The sequence below is a fragment of the Eleginops maclovinus genome, chromosome 6 (genome assembly GCF_036324505.1).
Source record: "Eleginops maclovinus isolate JMC-PN-2008 ecotype Puerto Natales chromosome 6, JC_Emac_rtc_rv5, whole genome shotgun sequence".
Taxonomy (NCBI): Eukaryota; Metazoa; Chordata; class Actinopteri; order Perciformes; family Eleginopidae; genus Eleginops; species Eleginops maclovinus.
Genome location: NC_086354.1, coordinates 11,036,970 through 11,054,834, shown reverse-complemented (window position 1 = coordinate 11,054,834; position 17,865 = coordinate 11,036,970). Strand labels below are relative to the sequence as shown.

The 17,865-nt window shown below is 39.9% G+C and overlaps 3 protein-coding genes across 3 annotated transcripts; 1 reads left to right on the top strand and 2 right to left on the bottom strand.

Moving 5' to 3' along the window:
• Nucleotides 1–1,623: 1,623 nt before the first annotated feature.
• LOC134866623 (pyroglutamyl-peptidase 1-like) lies at nucleotides 1,624–4,566 on the bottom strand. The gene is made up of 5 exons (XM_063886876.1): nucleotides 4,358–4,566; nucleotides 3,906–3,958; nucleotides 3,598–3,714; nucleotides 3,241–3,473; nucleotides 1,624–2,574 (listed from the first exon to the last, which is right to left on the bottom strand). Exons 1-5 carry the CDS (start codon nucleotides 4,386–4,388, stop codon nucleotides 2,355–2,357), a joined length of 654 nt encoding a protein of 217 aa, XP_063742946.1. The 5' UTR covers nucleotides 4,389–4,566; the 3' UTR covers nucleotides 1,624–2,354.
• Nucleotides 4,567–7,041: 2,475 nt separating this feature from the next.
• LOC134866621 (transcription factor JunD-like) lies at nucleotides 7,042–8,979 on the top strand. The gene has a single exon (XM_063886874.1). It carries the CDS (start codon nucleotides 7,308–7,310, stop codon nucleotides 8,226–8,228), a length of 921 nt encoding a protein of 306 aa, XP_063742944.1. The 5' UTR covers nucleotides 7,042–7,307; the 3' UTR covers nucleotides 8,229–8,979.
• Nucleotides 8,980–9,276: 297 nt separating this feature from the next.
• On the bottom strand, nucleotides 9,277–17,346 carry rab3aa (RAB3A, member RAS oncogene family, a). Its single transcript, XM_063886875.1, has 5 exons — nucleotides 17,220–17,346; nucleotides 15,302–15,526; nucleotides 13,942–14,060; nucleotides 12,803–12,927; nucleotides 9,277–12,012 (listed from the first exon to the last, which is right to left on the bottom strand). The coding sequence occupies exons 2-5, from the start codon at nucleotides 15,524–15,526 to the stop codon at nucleotides 11,822–11,824; spliced, it is 660 nt and encodes a 219-aa protein (XP_063742945.1). The 5' UTR covers nucleotides 17,220–17,346; the 3' UTR covers nucleotides 9,277–11,821.
• Between the last annotated feature and the right edge of the window lie 519 nt (nucleotides 17,347–17,865).

The following is a 17,865-nucleotide window of genomic DNA, read 5'->3' as shown; positions in this document are numbered from 1 at the left end:
ACTCTCCTCCCTCACGCCCACTTGTCTCCTACAGTAAGTCACCTGCAGGAAAGGGGACAAGGAGACATACGTGAGCAGAATTTAATGTGGCACTTTGGTTTCTGGTCATAAAGGTCCTCTCTGTCATTTTATGTGTTTAATTTAGCAATAATCTGGTCTACTCTGACAATAGTACGGCATGCTGAACAACTCACAAAATTATGGATCCACAATTGCTTTATTCAGTTATTAATAACAGTTTATTTCCATATTGATTGGTAAGAAATGCCCATATTTTTTACATCATTTTAATAAAGTATTTCATATTCTGATACCCAAAAAGTAATAACGGGGCACTACACGTGGAAGTTGAGTCAAAGAGATTTAATCAAATTATATCAAAGCCTTTTCACATTAATTAACATTATTTTATTTGCTCTGAGAAAAACTCAAGAGTTAAGACAAATGGTTATTCTAATTGTCATCTGTTGCTCTTGCTCAGAAAGACATGCTAAAAATAGAACTATATACTATTTTATAGTCTTGTAGTACCTTTTTTGTGTTAAGAAATATTAACTGTCCTGAACTGAATGAAATGAAACATTTTACAAAGTGTATACACAACATATACAATGATTAAATATGCCAAATAATTCAGTAGACATAACCCCATAACTCATGCCCCTGTATGGTAACACATTCTACATGTGTAAGAGCTAAAATCAAATGTAATGGAAGGAAAAGTTTAAGATCAATATAAGCAGACAATATTTATTTCCCTTTTTCACTACATGTGGGAAAATCAGTGTAAATATGAACCTTTAACATTGGCATTGCTGATAGTTGCACTCCCCTCTATTAACACCATGTTCTTTTCACAGATCTGTCAGGTCAGAACAAGTTCAGCAGGTCTGTTGAACCAGGATCAACTACACCCAGTATTTGCATAACTCAACTGCACCAAAGGAATCTCAAAGTATTATAACATGAAATGGAAAAATAGACATGAGAAAACAGTGCTTTGTTTCCTAATGTTTTACATCTTAGAGGGCAAAAATAGTATCTGTCTTAGGAAAAATCCTGCATTTTTAAACAGTTTTTAAATTGAAGCCAAAATTGTAGTTGTAATCCATCTGATAATACTTTAATCTGTTGTCTTGTTCAGCCTTGCCTTTTCAGTAATATCTCAACAGGCGCCACACACAAGCCTTTACTCATCCTCAGTGCATAGCCTTGACTCAAGTTTACATACGTTTTGCAAAACCTGAATAACTGCATTCAGATATAACTTTAAAATGCAGCACTCGCATTAAAAAGATTGAGTCTCAATAAAAAAACAATGTTCTAACTGACTTTGTAATCACGGATCATAAAATGCTTTGGCAGGACACCCACTTAGCATTTATTTTCTTCAGTAGACATTTCATGGGTGTGGTTCTTTGTGTAACACATTAAGCCAAATATGCATGTAGATTTTAAATAAAAAAGAATATCAAGGTGAACAAAATGACTTTACTAAAAGCTAGTATATTGCAGAGCATATTCATGAATGTAAACATTTTATTCTGAGCAATACTTTTTAGTTTATGTTATTTTCAAAGTACAAGCAGTATCTTTGACAAGGACAAATAAAAAAAAAGAAGCCTGTGTGTTACATGTTTTAATTACACAAAGGTTTAAGATGGCTTTGCCTTGCAAAGGTGCACTACATACTGTACATAGGACAGACACATTGATCACAATTGATCACATTACTTAATATTGATTGTGTGTGCAATATATTCCCTGAGATAAGTAAACCATTACAAGTGTGAATATTAACATTTCAATATAATCATATTTCTCTAGTGCAAATGTAAGCCAAACAATGGAGCATGGCAGCATAATTCCAACACAAAACACAAATCAGACCAATAGCATGTGCAAGACTGAAGAAAACCAAAACACTTGAAAGTGAGAGGACAGACAACTCCCAGGCAGTAGGGAAGGTGTGGCTTTGGAAGTTAGTGAAGCTGTAAATGTTCCTACATTGTGCTGCAAATACTTGGTGTTTCAGCTACTATTATATGTTAAAGTCGTCACATAAATCCCCTTTCACATTATACAATGTTAACACAGCCATAATTGTTGTTAGCATATATTTTCACAGTCATATCCGAGGAAGAGGAATGGCTGACATACACAGGTGCCCAATGCTCCTGCACACACATCAAACCCACCATGTAAAGAACCAAGACCAGGTCTACAATAAACGAATGTTAACCTTCAATATTGGTAATATGGTTTACAAATGGCACTGATATTACAGTTTCACAGCACCCAATCAATGACATTAACTTCGCTAATAGTTGACTATCTTGGAGTCAGCACTGAAGTCATACATGGTCGTGCTGCTGCTGCTGATGCTCGTGGTTGCAGTGCTTGTTGTGTTCAGGATCCAGTTCTAGCATTTTCAGCATCTCCTGCACGGCGGCCTGAAGAGCTCGCCCAAGCTCCTGACTGCTGTAGGGTTTTCCAAGAGGAGGCACATGGATGAAGGCAGAGTGGCCGTGCCCCAGGTACAGAGAGGTGTAGTAGGTGTAGTCACACAGATACCTGCCATACACCAAAGCAAAAGTGGTTATACATAAAGTCTGTACTATCACATGTCAGCTATACCAAACAGATAGTAACAGAAAACAAGGCTGTTAAGACTTTCAAGATGAGTCATAACACACTCTTAATTATCATGCATATTTGCAATTATCCAGCTGAGAAAAAAAAGGTTTTTCAACTAAGAAGTTTGGATGTGTATTCATGAGAGGAATATTTCTTCTGATTTTTTTAACCTAATTCACAAACCACAAAGCAGAAGACAAAACCCTTATAGTAGGAGTTTTAAAAATAAACAAACCTCTAGATATCTTTCCCATGTCAGACCAGACTCCTAAGTTTATGCCTTCATTAAGTCATGAAAATGAAAGCCATGCAATGCTAAGTTGGTTTACTGTAGGTAATCATGCTATCTTTTACTGCAAATTATGATCATTTATTTCCCAGTATGCAAGATAACAATTGCAACAATTGATAAATAAGATGAATATTGCCACAGTATTGCATCATGGAATGGACAATAAAGTGTTCTTATCTTATTATCAGACTATTTATTTTCATTTTATATCATTGTATTCATTATTCTATCATTACTAACACCTGTCCTTCTGTAGGAGAGTATGTGAGTGTGTAAATGTTCCTAATATCAGTGTGTAAACTAGAACGAACCTTCCAGCATCTTTAGACACAGAAAGAGTGACCCCGAGGTCAGAGTCATTGACTGTTTTGCAGACTGTTTCCATGTCCAGGACTGAGTGTATGCAGTCAGGGCCGCTGTTCATGCAGCACTGGGAGGCCGGGCAGAAGCTGCAGTTGTCCAGACGTTTGTAACCTTTGTTGTGGCCGCACTGCTCCAGAGTCACAGTAGTGGCTAATCCAGAAACACCGACATGGACCACCAACTGCTCACAGGAAAAACCATAGTGGTGGGTTGTTTTGGATTAGTTGAGGGATTTTGACAACATTTCATTTATAAAATGGTGGGAAAATGTGTTTTTCATGTACAATATTGTGTGTTTTCTATACCTGTGGCTGGTGCTCTTTCCACAGGGAAGGCAGTAGGTCTTTAACAGCCTGGTATTCAACAGGCACCTCACACACATGGAGGTCTACTGCTTCACCAAGACCTAACCGCTCCAGTTCCTGTCAGCACAGGGAAAACTTGTGTATATATGTTAAACTCAAATGCAGTCTTAAAGGGCTTTGCAGGCCCACAATAAACAACGAGTTTAGGAAAACCCACCATAAATGTAATAAATGTACATCGACCTTTAAGTGTTTATTCAGGACCTTAATCGCCCCTTCGGGAAATGGATAACTGGATTACTTATTACCTGTACTGCAACCCAGCTGGAGTTCACAGCATGGCCACCAAAAGGCTCAAAACCTTAAGAAAAAGATTGGAAAAAACAAAACAACAAAGAAAATAAAAAAGCAAGGATGGTTATCTGTCATGTAGAGAAGTGATAAGGGCAAAGTCCCACAGTTGCCAGTTAAACATTAATTGTATTCATAGCACAGTAAAAGGTGCAGGATCATTTATTTTTCGCAGGTGGTATACAAATCATATCTTTGTTTCCTAATACAAACCAGCAACCCTTCTTTGATCACAGCAGTAATACTCACTGCAATGTCATAACATACTTATCATATAAACACAACCATTAAAGTGGAGCTCAGACACAAGGAGAGCATTCAATGAGCTGTAACAGCACTATAGGCAATAAAGAAATATTGAAGACACATTAGTGTCCCTCCAATCCTCTGACCAGTTAAAGCCTCTCACCTGTTACTATTACTTTCTTCCGATTGGCCATTATCCTTGGTTGTGAGGACAAGAACTGTCATAGATTGATAATGAGGGGTCAAAAATCTCAAACAACAGTCCCTAGGATTTGTCAACGCTTGCTGGCGTCTTCTTCTGACTCAGAGGTGAAAGGAAGTTACAAACCAATGCTGGATGTATCATACTGCCACCTGCTGTATGGGCATGCAAATCTTCAACAGCAGCCTATAATGCATTTGGCTAAAAGACCAAAAACAACAACAGAAAAACAAAGAGGACTTTTTGTTTTGTTCTTCATGCACATCAAATTGTTGGAAAGGGGACAGGAGATGATGAAACTGATATTTTTAATCCAACTGTAATACAATGTAATTCAAGCCACGTGTGTGTGCTGAAATGAAAACCAAGCATCTGCACAGCATTCACAGATTCAGTGTTTAAGTGAATGAAAAACAACTTCCCCCCATCAATAAGAGCTGTGGAGACAACCTATGAATGAACATTTGACCCCAACCAGCTGCTCAGGAATCAACATGCTTAGAGGTTTTACTGGGCAGCTCCCAGGTGTGAATGTGTGCAGTGTAACAGCGTGGGAGTGACACAGGGCGTTTCTGAACGTGCCTGCCCAAGGGACTTAAAATCAAAGGACACTTCTCTGGCTGAGGGGGGGGGGGGGGGGGGGGGGGGGAATTGTATCTTACACAACCCCTGACACACTCCATTACCTGAGTTTAGAGGACAAACCTTCTTCCCAGTTTGTTGTCATGAAGGCATTTCTTTTCATTCTCTGTGCCGTCCACACCCATGGGTTGTGAAATGAGTCACACATTCTGGACACTGCACCCTGTGTGGCTCCAAACTGGCACCGGGAAGAAAATATGTTCTCCATAGAGGGGAGATCTTTATTTTGCGTTGAATGTTTCAAAGTAATATTTCTCATTCATTTTCTAGGTTGACAGAACTACACTGATTTCTGCCTCTGAAGCACATCACTCTCTCACACACACACACACACACACACACACACACACACACACACACACACACACACACACACACACACACACACACACACACACACACACACACACACACACACACACACACACACACACACACACACACACACACACACACACACACACACACACACACACACACACACACACACACACACACACACACACACACACACACACACACACACACACACACACACACACACACACACACACACACACAGCTAACACCCCCTCTTCTCCCTCAACCCATTCACCTTCCTCTCCGTCTCGCCAGCGTCACGGCTATGACAGTGTTGCCATGGAAACTGATGATGCCCTCTGTGTATGGTGGTGCTGATGCAGACAGTCTGCTGACGTCCTCGCTGTGTATGGGCGGAATAACAACGATTTACTGAGGAAGACATTGCCTTATATAATGTGGACCGGATGTATACACTTTATATTCTATTCTGCCTTTTTATGTTCCATAATGGTCTGTTGTGTTCTGCTTTATTCATTTCTACTCTATGCTCTAATGTTTTATGCTATTCTATCAATTATTGCCCAGTAATGTTTTATTTTATGATGCTCTATTATATTTTGTAGTGGTCACCATTGTATTCCTTTCTGTTCTGTTTTATTTTTCTCTTTTTATAATGCTCTATTCTATAGTGCTCCACACAATCCAATTGTTTTCTGTTCTTTTCTATATTGTTTTTTCTATTCTATTTATATCTAAAATACTCTGTTATGTTGTGTTCCTAATATTTTGTTCTCCTTTATTCAGTTTTTATTTTGTAATGTTTCATCTATTCTGTAATAATCCATTCCTTAATTTAATAATTAGAATGATTTTTAAATTAATTTATACATTGAGTTGTTGTTATGATTAGTTCAATTTGTTTTGGTGGACATGGATTAAAAAAAGGATAAATAAAGAGACTGGGGGTAGCTTAATTCAGCCACAGTCCTTAAAACTTTAACCTCTCCACATTTCAATCACAGAAAGCACATGGTTTCCTCATTTTACTGTCACGGTTTCCTTCCCTTTTTCTACGCAGTTTCCCCAGAAAGACTTTCATAACACTTAAAGACAACACCTCATTTAATTTCACTGTGTTGGTGTCTGTTTTGTGTGAGGGCTAAATGTAACCTTTGATCGTACAAAGCTGGAACCAGAGGAGTTGGCATGGTTAGTGTAGAAATCAGATGATTTTGGAATAAAACGTGAAATCAGTTTGGACTTGAACACGTACTTTAAGACTAAAGTGGAACTCCAGGTCCTATAGAGCCTAGTTTATTAAAGAGTACAAGTTACAATTGATTTATATGCTTGTACAATAGGTAGAATCTGAACCATTATCTAAAGCTCTTTCTTTCTAGTCTTTTTAAGTGTGTTAGCCTGCCTTAGTTTAAGTAATATTTTTCTGTAAATCCTGTTCCTCTGTTCTTTCCTTGGCCCTCGCCTCTTACACCTTCCCCGCCCAGTCTCTGCTCTCTTTTGGCGACCCTGAGCTTTTTTATGCTATGACATCAAACCACAATGCATTGCACTGTTTGTAGTTTACCCAGAGTCTCCATGGCAATAAAGACCGGCCCGGCCCCTTATTCAAATGAAACCGGAAACCAACGTCATTTTGGGCCAATCTGCGCGCTCTGGAGTGACATAATGGAATTTTTAGGGCTAGAAAGCGAGCAAGGTCTGGCGCTGCGCATAGCAGTCGTGCCATCGGGAAAAGACAATATCACTCCCGCGCCGTATAGAGACACATCACAGCCCCGCAGGCACGAGAGCTCAAGGAGTCGACTGATAGAAGAAACTGATACAAGTGGATAAGGAAACAGGATCGCACGACAATAAGGATCAGCTGATTTCCTCATGTTTGGATATGATTGCTGAACAATCGTTAATGCGTAACGCTCAGCACTCCCTCGTGTGAGGGTGTAGAATGGAAACAACCCTCTACCCAGGCTCCGTAAACACTCCGAGGGTCCCCAGCATCTATTCCCACAGCACCATGATGAAGAAGGATATTAATCTGAACCTGGACGACCACAAATCCAACCCCCTCCGGGACACTGACGGTCTCCTTAACTCTCCAGACTTGGGACTGTTGAAACTGACCACCCCGGACCTGGAGCGCCTTATCATACAGTCAAACGGTCTGGTTACCACCGCCAACCCGTCCTCCCAGTTCCTTTACCCGAAGTCGGCCAGTGACGAGCAGGAGTTCGCGGAGGGTTTCGTGAAGGCGCTGGAGGATCTTCACAAGCAGAACCAGCTGAGCGAGGCTGGCTGTGTGTCTGTGGACAGACTGGAGCTCCTCGGAACCGCCAACTCAGTTGGGTCAGCCGGGCTTCAGACTTCAGACCTCCCTGTTTACACTACTTTGAACGGCTATGCGTCCAGTCCGCTTGGAACCACCATCAACTACTCCACGGACACCATCCCCTTTCCGCCGCCTCCGTCTCATCTGGCCAGCGCTCAGCAGCAGCAGGCGGCCGCGGCGGCTGCACTGTCACGACTCCAGTCCGCTGGGCTGGTGAAGGACGAGCCGCAGACTGTGCCAGACATGCAGAGCTTCGGGGACAGCCCCCCGCTGTCTCCTATCGACATGGACAACCAGGAGCGCATCAAGGCTGAGAGGAAAAAGCTAAGGAACAGGATAGCCGCCTCCAAATGCCGCAAGAGAAAACTGGAGAGGATTTCTCGGCTTGAGGACAAGGTCAAGAACCTCAAAACGCAGAACACCGAGCTTGCATCCACAGCCAGCGTCCTCAGGGAGCAAGTGGCTCAGTTGAAGCAGAAGGTGATGAACCATGTCAGCAGCGGATGCCAGCTTTTACCAAACCAGGTCCAAGCTTACTAAAGCCTCGTTTTATGCAGCTCTAAATATGTTCTGAGGGAGAACACAGGCCTGAGTTATGAGGAACATTTGCCTTTTGTAACTCAGAATACTTATCAGAGACTTGATATGAGGCCATTGTAAATGGTCCGTCCAGATAAAGCCTGTTACTGAGAAACAAAACAGACATTTGCACTGCACAGTGAATGAACTGGCCTTGATGGGAGCTGAAAGTCTACTGGAATAATGACCAGCAGCAGGTGTGGGCTGCAGCCTGAAATCGGGCAGTGTTTTACTGCAAACAGACTTATTTTGTTGCCCTAATATTTTTTTGGGAAGCCATGTAGCAAAGTGCTATCCAGGGGACTGGTGCAGGATAGGGGTTATCTTTGTTTAAGCTGGACAATCTCTACTAGAGTGCAACCAAACACCAGGGTGTCACCAAGTGCTGGCACCCACCGTGTAATATAATGCCTTACTTGTTTACAAGCACTTAGCAATGACAAATATATATTTTATTTACGGAAACGTTTCTTATTTTACATATGGTCTTACTTTGTTTATTATTTGTTGTGCAAAAAGGAACACTGCATGTCTTGTTGCTCTTGTGTACAGTACCCATTGTATTTTCTATTTTGGTGGCTGCTGTGTAGTTCTTCAGGCACCAAAACTCCCATGAATGTATGTGTACATGCTGAGAAACCCTATCTATACATGTGTAAAGGACATTCAAGTCTCTACCTGACTTTTATTAAATTCACTACATTACTAAAAACGTATGTGTTTTGTTTCTTAATAAGACAGGAGGATCTGCCTGCTTTAGAAAGCTGGAAGGAGCATTTTAGAGACTAATATTACCTTTAACATGAGTCTTCTCTTGTTCAGTTGTGCAGTAGAGAAGCTGAACCAAACCATAGATGGTCAAACAACTCTGAGGGTAGAAAATAAAATATTAATGCAGTATTATTATGCCCTCTGCTGGGCACAGTTATTCTAAACCATTTCTGAAATATTACATGTGCACTTCTTGTAAATCCCTCACTTTTGGGAATAAAAGTAGAACCGACAGAACTCCAGCTTTTAGAATTGGTTTATTGATTTCCTCATTTTAACAAATCTGGCATTACAGAATTACAGCACAATTCACACAACTAATACCCAACAGGAAGAAAATGTCTATTTACAATAATTATTCATGGCAGAGGGAAAAAGAAGACGAGTTGAACATGATCCATATGCTTTTTTTCCCTAAGTCACCAGAAAGTTTCCAGCTGTAGCAAAACACAATAAATAAAGTAACAAAAAAATCAACAAACAAGTCCAAAGTGAACAATGCAGTAAGAATCACGGTTTTAACGAAGTGTTCAGAGTATTCAATTAACTACACAAACATGTTCCCTTGTTGGAGCTACTGCACAGTTGTCTAACAAGCGCTTTTGTTGGCTCCAAATGCATTGTAGAGATCTCTTTGGAAATAACAGTTAGTAAGACTTCCCTCATATAAACAGTACATTCCCACACAGAAGCACAGTACGTGCATTACAAACCTTCAGCAGGTTTCACGTGGTTACATTTGAGGTGTGTAGAGAAATAACTGCAACTGATCTGCGAGAAGAACAGTCGACTTTTGCACTTCCATAACTCGTATCGAAGGAAAAACAAACTTCCCACCAAAGCTGTGCGGACATGATAAGAGTTGCTCACACTGGAATGTTTTAGACTTCCCCATGATGCATCTTAAGCTTAATATTCCCTGTAAACACAAATACATTGTCATTTAAAAGTTGAGTTTAAGCAAGTGAATACTGTTGAACATCACTTTAAAAAGCAGAGTGCGGATTGTACTGCGTAATCTAGGATTATCTTTAAAGCTAATTTAAAGTCATAAATAATACAAAATAAATATGTTTGATTTTAAAATAACTTACAAGTGTTGAAAATGGTTTTGCATGACCTACTGTTTTTGTACTGTATACACAAGCAGAAACATGCCTAACCTTAAAGGGAAATAAAGTTCACAGTCGGACATTTACCATGCGTAAAAACATCATGTTCCCCATAACGAAAAAAGATAAAAATATCATCGACCATAACACAAGAGACAATCTGAGTTGATGTAGAGGTCCACACTGGATCGCATGCCTTTCTAGTGAGTACACTGTATGCAGTGGATGAAAGTTAATACATGAGAAGGGGTCATGGACTCAACATGTGAAACCTTTAGCCTCCATTAGCTAACCAACTGTTCAAACTGTTTAAATTCAGACAGCAGCTCAGACAAACAACCATCCAGTCAACCAGTCGGTTAAAAACAACAAAAACTCCCACTAAAGCACAGGTAGGAATCCAATATCCTCAACATTACTACTGTATAATTACTTTTTTTTATACATTTATATATATTATATATGCATTTAAAAATGCACAACTATTGATTTTTAAACATTTATACACCCTTTTAAATTTTGAAAGACATCCTTTACCTTTTTATTCTGTTGTAGGTCTTAAAAAATAGTACATAAAAACGTTTTAAAAAAAAGAAAAGACTATGAATCTAAAATCAAGCAATGTTCAGAGGCTTTGCAGCTCCGGACGCTGACACCAACACCACAACTGACCTCCAGTTGAGATAAAAAAAAAAGATTTAAAAAATGTTTTAAATCTGGGAAAAGGGCCAAAAAATGGTTTATGATAACAACTTTCCAAGCAAACTGATATGCATTTCTTTAGCTATTCTAAAGTCCATTCCTAAAATTTAAGAAAGTAGGACAAACTTGCAAATGACCCTGTTTGGACTATAATAACCAGTAAAAACTCAATCACAACACTGGAAAGGACCAGTGATTTCACATGCTCAAAACCACACCCAATCAACTCAGAAATGTAAAAAGAAACTATCCAAATCGATCCACGGCAACAAACATATATTTCCAATGGGACTAAAACAAATTCAGCGGATTTGTACCCATGTAGGTTTGAGGTGTTAGATCAGATTTGAGGATCATCAGCATTATATTTAAACCCAATTGTAGACACGTCTTTAAGGAATGATGGAGTCTCAGCTTTCACTGGCCTTTTATATTTCTGTTAGGAGACAGTGTAGTGTATGTTTGTGAAAACGTTTGCAAACAAAACAAGACGACAACTTGGGAATGTACCTCCGTTATATTTTCTTCACCATTGCGACTAAATTAACACTATCACATAATCCCTGTATTACTGAAATAAAACAAAAAAGAGATTACTGACAGCGCCAAATGTTTGAGGAGAGCCGCTCATATGAAAAATGCTCTGAGTAGTACGAGGGGTGGAGAATCTACGAAGCCTCGTTGTTTGTCTCTATATGGCAGTGTTTGTGTATAATATATGTGTGTGTATGAGAAAGTAAAAGAGACAAACCCAAAAATGTCTGTGGGCCTTAGCAAAGCAGACTGTGTGTGTGTGTGTGTGTGTGTGTGTGTGTGTGTGTGTGTGTGTGTGTGTGTGTGTGTGTGTGTGTGTGTGTGTGTGTGTGTGTGTGTGTGTGTGTGTGTGTGTGTGCCTATGTGTCTGTGTGCCTATGTGTCTGTGTGTCTGTGTGTCTGTGTGTCTGTGTGTCTGTGTGTCTGTGTTTATGTTTAGCATGCACAATCCTGAGTGGACCTCTGAGGCTGCTCTCCGAGCTGCGGCCCCTGCTTATTGCCGGTGACGGACGGGTCGTTGTTGTCCAGACTCTCGGACATCCTCTCGCAGATGATGTCCACCAGCCGCTCGAAGGTCTGCTTTACGTTGATGTTGTCTTTAGCGCTCACTTCAAAGTACTCAAAACCTGCGGGGCGGGGAGGGGGGACGGAGACGGAGAGAGGCTGTGGGTTACGCTTAATGTTCCGAGGTGAAGCTTACCCAGTTGATCCACTTATCTCATGTGAGGACATACCGAGGCTACGCTGAAACAGCCAGCTCAATCCTTCCCCCTTGTTATCAGATTGTGTTAGTGTTTCTAAATTAAATCTATTCTCCTAATTACAACTCTTCCAGAGGTGGTTTGAAATCAAAGGTTGTTACTGTGGTCCTATGTCTCTGTCTGATCCTGCTGATCACTCCCCAAGCAATATGCTTTTGATTTACATGTTCCAACAGGGAGAGTAGGAAATAAGACCAAAAGCAAGCAGCAACCTGAGTCTTGCGTCTCGAGAGGTTCCTTTATGAAGACTGACGTGCTGATATTCAGATCTCTTATATTTATAAAGACAGTTAAGATTCCTGTAAGCAAGGCTCATTGGTAGAGCTACCTTTGATTTATAATTACTTCAGCCCAAAGTGCCCTAACATCACTTTCAAACACGGTGAAATTATGTAACGTGGCAAGCTGCAAAATAAAATCAAGACGATATAACAGTTTGGCGTCTACGAAAAGGGCATCGCAGAGAGATATTAAACTGTTCATTTCTTTAGAACTACAACTTCTAAGCTGATTTAGACTTTCCAGACATTCCTCTTTTTTTGGGGGGTCATGATTATATATAATGTTTATAAATGATCCCAGGAGAGGAGAGGAAGGACAGTGGAAAAGCAACAGGGACATGGCATCTAGTTTTTCCTACGATCAGCTGACTCACCCAGCTGTTCCGACAGCTGTCGGCCCCGCTCTGCTGCCACCACTCGCTCGTCCTCCATATCACACTTGTTCCCAACCAGCAGCACCTGGGCGTTGTCCCATGAGTACGTCTTTATCTGGGTCGACCTGTCAGCAGATACGGGACGGGGTTCAGCGACAGGCTGAGCGATATTCTATCTTCTATCCTGATTCAACCATTACATTTCTTGATTAATATGTAAAACCCAATATAGCTTTTTTTGCATAATTCAATTAAAAAACATATATGAAATAACCACACAGGAGGGGTTTTTAGAAAAATCCCGGGTCAATTAAATCGTTGACAAATTAAGAGTATTTACTCATTTCAGTTCAGCCATACACTGACCCTGTTTACATGCATACAAGCACACATTAATCAGATTGAATCAATAGTTTGATGAAACTACATTGGGGTTATTCCCATAAACAACACTTTGGGTGCAATGAACAAAAGCTTAATGAATGAAGAAAATCCTGCACGTTGCTGTTTGAAAACTAGTATTTATATAACCAACATTTGCAAATAATAATGGTGAAGCATTACTATTCACCATCATTATTTGTAGAGAAGCCTGTCTTGAGCTGTATTTACTATCTACTGGGTAGGAGTGTAAGCTTGTGACTAACATTGCTTAAATACACATATTGGAGAATTTTGAGTTGGTATGAGCTTGTAATTATAGATTTATACAACAATGTGTGGGTATTACAATATCTTAACGGATGATTTCATCACAAAGGGATTGAAAGACCTACTGCCAAAATCCAACTGTACAGCTTCAAAAGAGTAAACATTGTAGCATAACACAAGCCACCAGACAGGTTTATAATAATTCAAGTTTATCATAATTATCCAAACCACTTATTTGGATAAATAAAGACGAATGGCGAATGTTGAAATAAAAAAAAAATCCATCTGGTGTAAATATCGTTTAACAGTCTAGTCACTTTTTGACCTACTTATTTAAGCAGACATTAGTGTTTTCCTCTTTTTACCAGCAGATACAGATAGATTCACAGCTACATAACTTAATTACACATAGGACTTATATTAAAAAGTTGGGAGTGTCCTGATTACTTCATACACACAGAAGAAAAGCACACTGAGGTGTCACTCACCAGTCTTGAACGGCGTTGAAGGACTCCTCGTTGGTGATGTCATACATGAGGATGAAGCCCATGGCTCCCCTGTAGTAAGCTGTGGTGATGGTCCTGTAGCGCTCCTGGCCAGCAGTGTCCTAAAAGTATACACACAAAACACATTTGTTTAACTGAAATAGGATAAACATTAAGTTGAAAATGCACTTGCTCCTGCTATGGTCTAAACAGCGTCCATGTAGAATCAAATCAAAAGCGTTGGGAGGCATCAGTGTGTGGGTGTTTGTTGTCTTTTTGTGCCGACCGTCACCCAGCACCTGCAGGGGATTTATGACATGCACGTGCCTCCTGATGATCGCCCAGGTTTAACATTAGGCCAATGAGCATTAGGTATTCCTCTGGTGTCCCATGAAGCTAGCAATTGGTCCCAGGGTCAGGCTTTATGGCTCGTGTTGAGAACACTTCAAGGGTATCGCCATTGCACAGCAGATGAAGGGATTCTAGGATCGCAGAGGCCAGCTGGTAACCATTACAGATGTGTGGTAACAGAGGCCGCCTCAGACAGATGTGATGTTGCAGAAAACAGGCATTCTTACTGAAGGCCATCTGCAGGTAGTAAGGAAATGTGCCCTCATTATGTTGATCAAATCAAGTTTGTGCTGAATGCTGAATTGATTAGTCGATTGACAAAAAAGTAATTTTTCTGATGATTCATTTCTGTTAGAAGCACATTTCAAGTCAAAAACCAGTGAAACTTCTCCATTGTATGGATTTGCTTATTTTCAGGGATTTCCATCATTGTAAACTGAATATGTCGGTGCTTTGGGCTGTTGGTTGGGGAAAAAAGCCATCTGAAGACAATTTGAAAAGATTAGAAGTGTGTTAATCGTTAATGAAGATAATAGAAATGTCACTACTGCCGAAATGCAATTGCAACTCTATTTCAGTATATTGTTTTGCTTTGAATCCTGTGCAACACAAACAGTCTTCCAATAAAGAAACCGTTAAGGTAGAAGTGCAGGCAGATTTTTGTGTGTGTCACTGAATATAAAAAGAGAAATATGACAACGAGATAAGACTCAAAACACTCACAGTGGAATCTATAATTTACTGTATAAATGTCAAATGAACTGTGGCTACAGGCACAACTGTCGCCTGTTGAACCATTACTTATTCAGTGGTACCAAGGTCTAGACAGCACAGTAGCACTGAATGATGAATATTGATGAAACAACAGGTAGCAATTAGCAAGGCAAGATAAGTTTGCTTTTCACAATGCCTCAGCAGTCAGAGTTAAGTGTCAGCAACTGAAAAGCAACCATGGGGCAGACTGTGTCTCACTCGCTTCAACAAATCAAATGTTGACAGTTATCTTCCTCACCCATATCTGCAGCTTTATTCTCTTGTCGTTCCTGTAGATGGTCTTCACCTTGAAGTCGATGCCCACTGTGCTGACAAAGGCCGGCGTGAATGAGTCATCTGCATAGCGGAAAAGGAAGGAAGTCTTTCCTACGCTGCTGTTGCCAATGATGAGGATTTTGAACATATAATCAAAGTTCTGGTCTGAGGTCTCCTTCTGTCCATATGTGGCATTTGCAGACGCCATCTAGGCAAGAAATTAGATCAAACATCAATTAGTTAAAAAGGCAATGGCTTAAAAAACAGATTGTATTTAAATGAAACAGTGTCAAATATAATTCAATACAATATAAACAACACAACAGACTATCAGGGTTGAATCAAAGCCTCTCTGACAGTGTCTGAAAGTCTAGACATTATATAAATCTACAAATGTGGAGCTGCTGTAGTTGATCACATCAGATAGTGCAGGTACTTTACTTATGACATTTATGATTTTGTTACACAATACACAATTGTCCTGACACTGGTTAAAACACAATTAATTTTTAAAGGCAGACAAAGGATTTTAAGAACCAAGGAAATGGAACAGCCATTTTTAAAGTATTACTACTTTGGTTTAGGTGATAGATTACCGTAGCCTTTGTCAGTTAGTTTGCATATTTTTGTATAAAACCGAATTTGTTCAAATTGGATTATGGATGGTAAAGGAAAGATTAAATTACAATGTATTTAGAACAAACATTGTGACATTGAAGTAACATAAGATCGTTTGAAAAGTGACACTGACATCAAGAAAAAAACAAGACCACCAAGATCTAAAACAAATCTAGATATAAAATATTAGAACAATTCCGGCTCTGTCAAAGGTTAAAAGATCTACAACATAATAAGAAACATAATACTTTTCTCTCTTTCAACTCATATGTGGCATAATGATTAAATACCTACACCATAAGACTATTGCACAGAAAACAGAGATTTACTGCTGATCTCCATCCTTCATCAGAGAGACCATAGTAAACCCATCTGCACCCGAAGTGGCAGTGTACCGCAGCCTCATTTAACCCGTGTTGCACGAGGCCAGGTTACACTCAGCAACACTCATAATTCTATCAATTAAAATGATGCAGCCGTTTCGCCAAGAGGCTGTGTCAATAGTACCAGTCGATACCCACACGCAGGCTTGAGGGTTTCCACTTCATGCCAATAATACCGCTAGGGGAAGGAATGCGAACCTCCGCCCCACGTAAAATAAGAGGACGGAAGTACCGGAGCTTAGCAGGCTAAGCATCAGCTAAACGGACTATCCCTCCCCATCCAGGAGGGCAGTGCAGCGCTAGCCAGCCAATTATGAATGACCATATGGTTGGACTGAATTTGCCTTGTATTAAATTGAAGAAACGCCGACAAACTGTCATACGTATGCAGTGCTCTGTCACCGTCTCTAAACACAACAATCTCTCAATTAAAACGGCCTTAAACACATCCTTATTACCCAGAGCTTATCTAGCGTTAGCTTGCTAGTGAATACGTAGCCTGAAGATGACAGTCTGCTTCACGTTAGCTGGAGAAAAAACGCATAAATTAGACTACACGTCGTTTTGTCATATATTCATTACCACCTGTATTAAATATCAAACGATTGTGAAAGTGATCATAGCAACACAGATACAAATGCAGTTGTTTTTCCGTGAAAACGCATGAAATCAAGCTAGCATCGCTACCTTTAATGCTAACACAGCAGACCGTTACCAGTATTTAAAAGTGGCAGCAGCAGCAGCTAGCTAAGCATCCCAGCTATGTCAAATGAAGGTTACTCTTCCTAATTTACGACTCAGTGTTCAGTGTAAATCCAGGGTTTGATAAGCGTATAACCATCCGCTGACACGGTTAGACTTAACACAGCCCCGCAATGACAAAAAAAACGCAGTGTTTACCGTGAAAGGTGTGATTAATCCTCAGCTTCCCAGCAGCGACTAGCCCAGTCAGTGCCCAGTTATGCACCTGCAGTAGCTCCGTGCGTCTCTTGATTGACAGCCCCGGCATAAGCGGCTACGTACCTACGTACAAACAGAGTGTAATGATGATTGGCACGATGATTGACCAATCAGAGAACAGGATCAGTTCATTCACACAGAGCCCTGCCTCCACTCATTCTGTAAATTATTGAGGGGATTTGATTCAATATTTAGATGAGACTCAATAGTGAATGAAGTAGGTGCGAGTACACGTAATACAACAGAAAAATAAAATACATAATTGTAAGTACAGGTACTGTAGTGAAAGATCGGGGCATATTTAAAACATTTTTTTTACTATATTATAGGATTTTAATAATTGATTCACAATGCTAACGTTGTTAAAGGTTAATTATGTTATAAACGGCTTTATGGTGAAATGTTTTCATTTATTTAAGTCTGCAATGTAGTGCAGTACAACTGGAAAATAGACTACTCAATAAAGCATAAGTACCTTAAAATTGCCCTTAAGTTAAGTAATTTTGTAAACGTGATTAGTTCATTTTTAGCTTTAGTTATGATCAGCGAAGTAAACCTTATCAAAGTATAGTCATTATAAAGAATG

Bases quoted from the DNA above. Each gene is read 5' to 3' on its own strand.
- LOC134866623 (XM_063886876.1), bottom strand. From the start codon at position 4,388: ATGGCCAATCGGAAGAAAGTAATAGTAACAG. The intron at 3,715-3,905 runs GTAATAAGTAAT...CTGTGCTGACAG, and splicing joins CCAGCTGGGTTGCAGTACAG to GAACTGGAGCGGTTAGGTCT. The intron at 3,474-3,597 runs GTATAGAAAACA...TCCTGTGAGCAG, and splicing joins GGAAAGAGCACCAGCCACAG to TTGGTGGTCCATGTCGGTGT.
- LOC134866621 (XM_063886874.1), top strand. From the start codon at position 7,308: ATGGAAACAACCCTCTACCCAGGCTCCGTAAACACTCCGAGGGTCCCC.
- rab3aa (XM_063886875.1), bottom strand. From the start codon at position 15,526: ATGGCGTCTGCAAATGCCACATATGGACAGAAGGAGACCTCAGACCAG. The intron at 14,061-15,301 runs GTGAGGAAGATA...GTATACTTTTAG, and splicing joins GAATAAAGCTGCAGATATGG to GACACTGCTGGCCAGGAGCG. The intron at 12,928-13,941 runs GTGAGTGACACC...ATCTGCTGACAG, and splicing joins TTCAACGCCGTTCAAGACTG to GTCGACCCAGATAAAGACGT.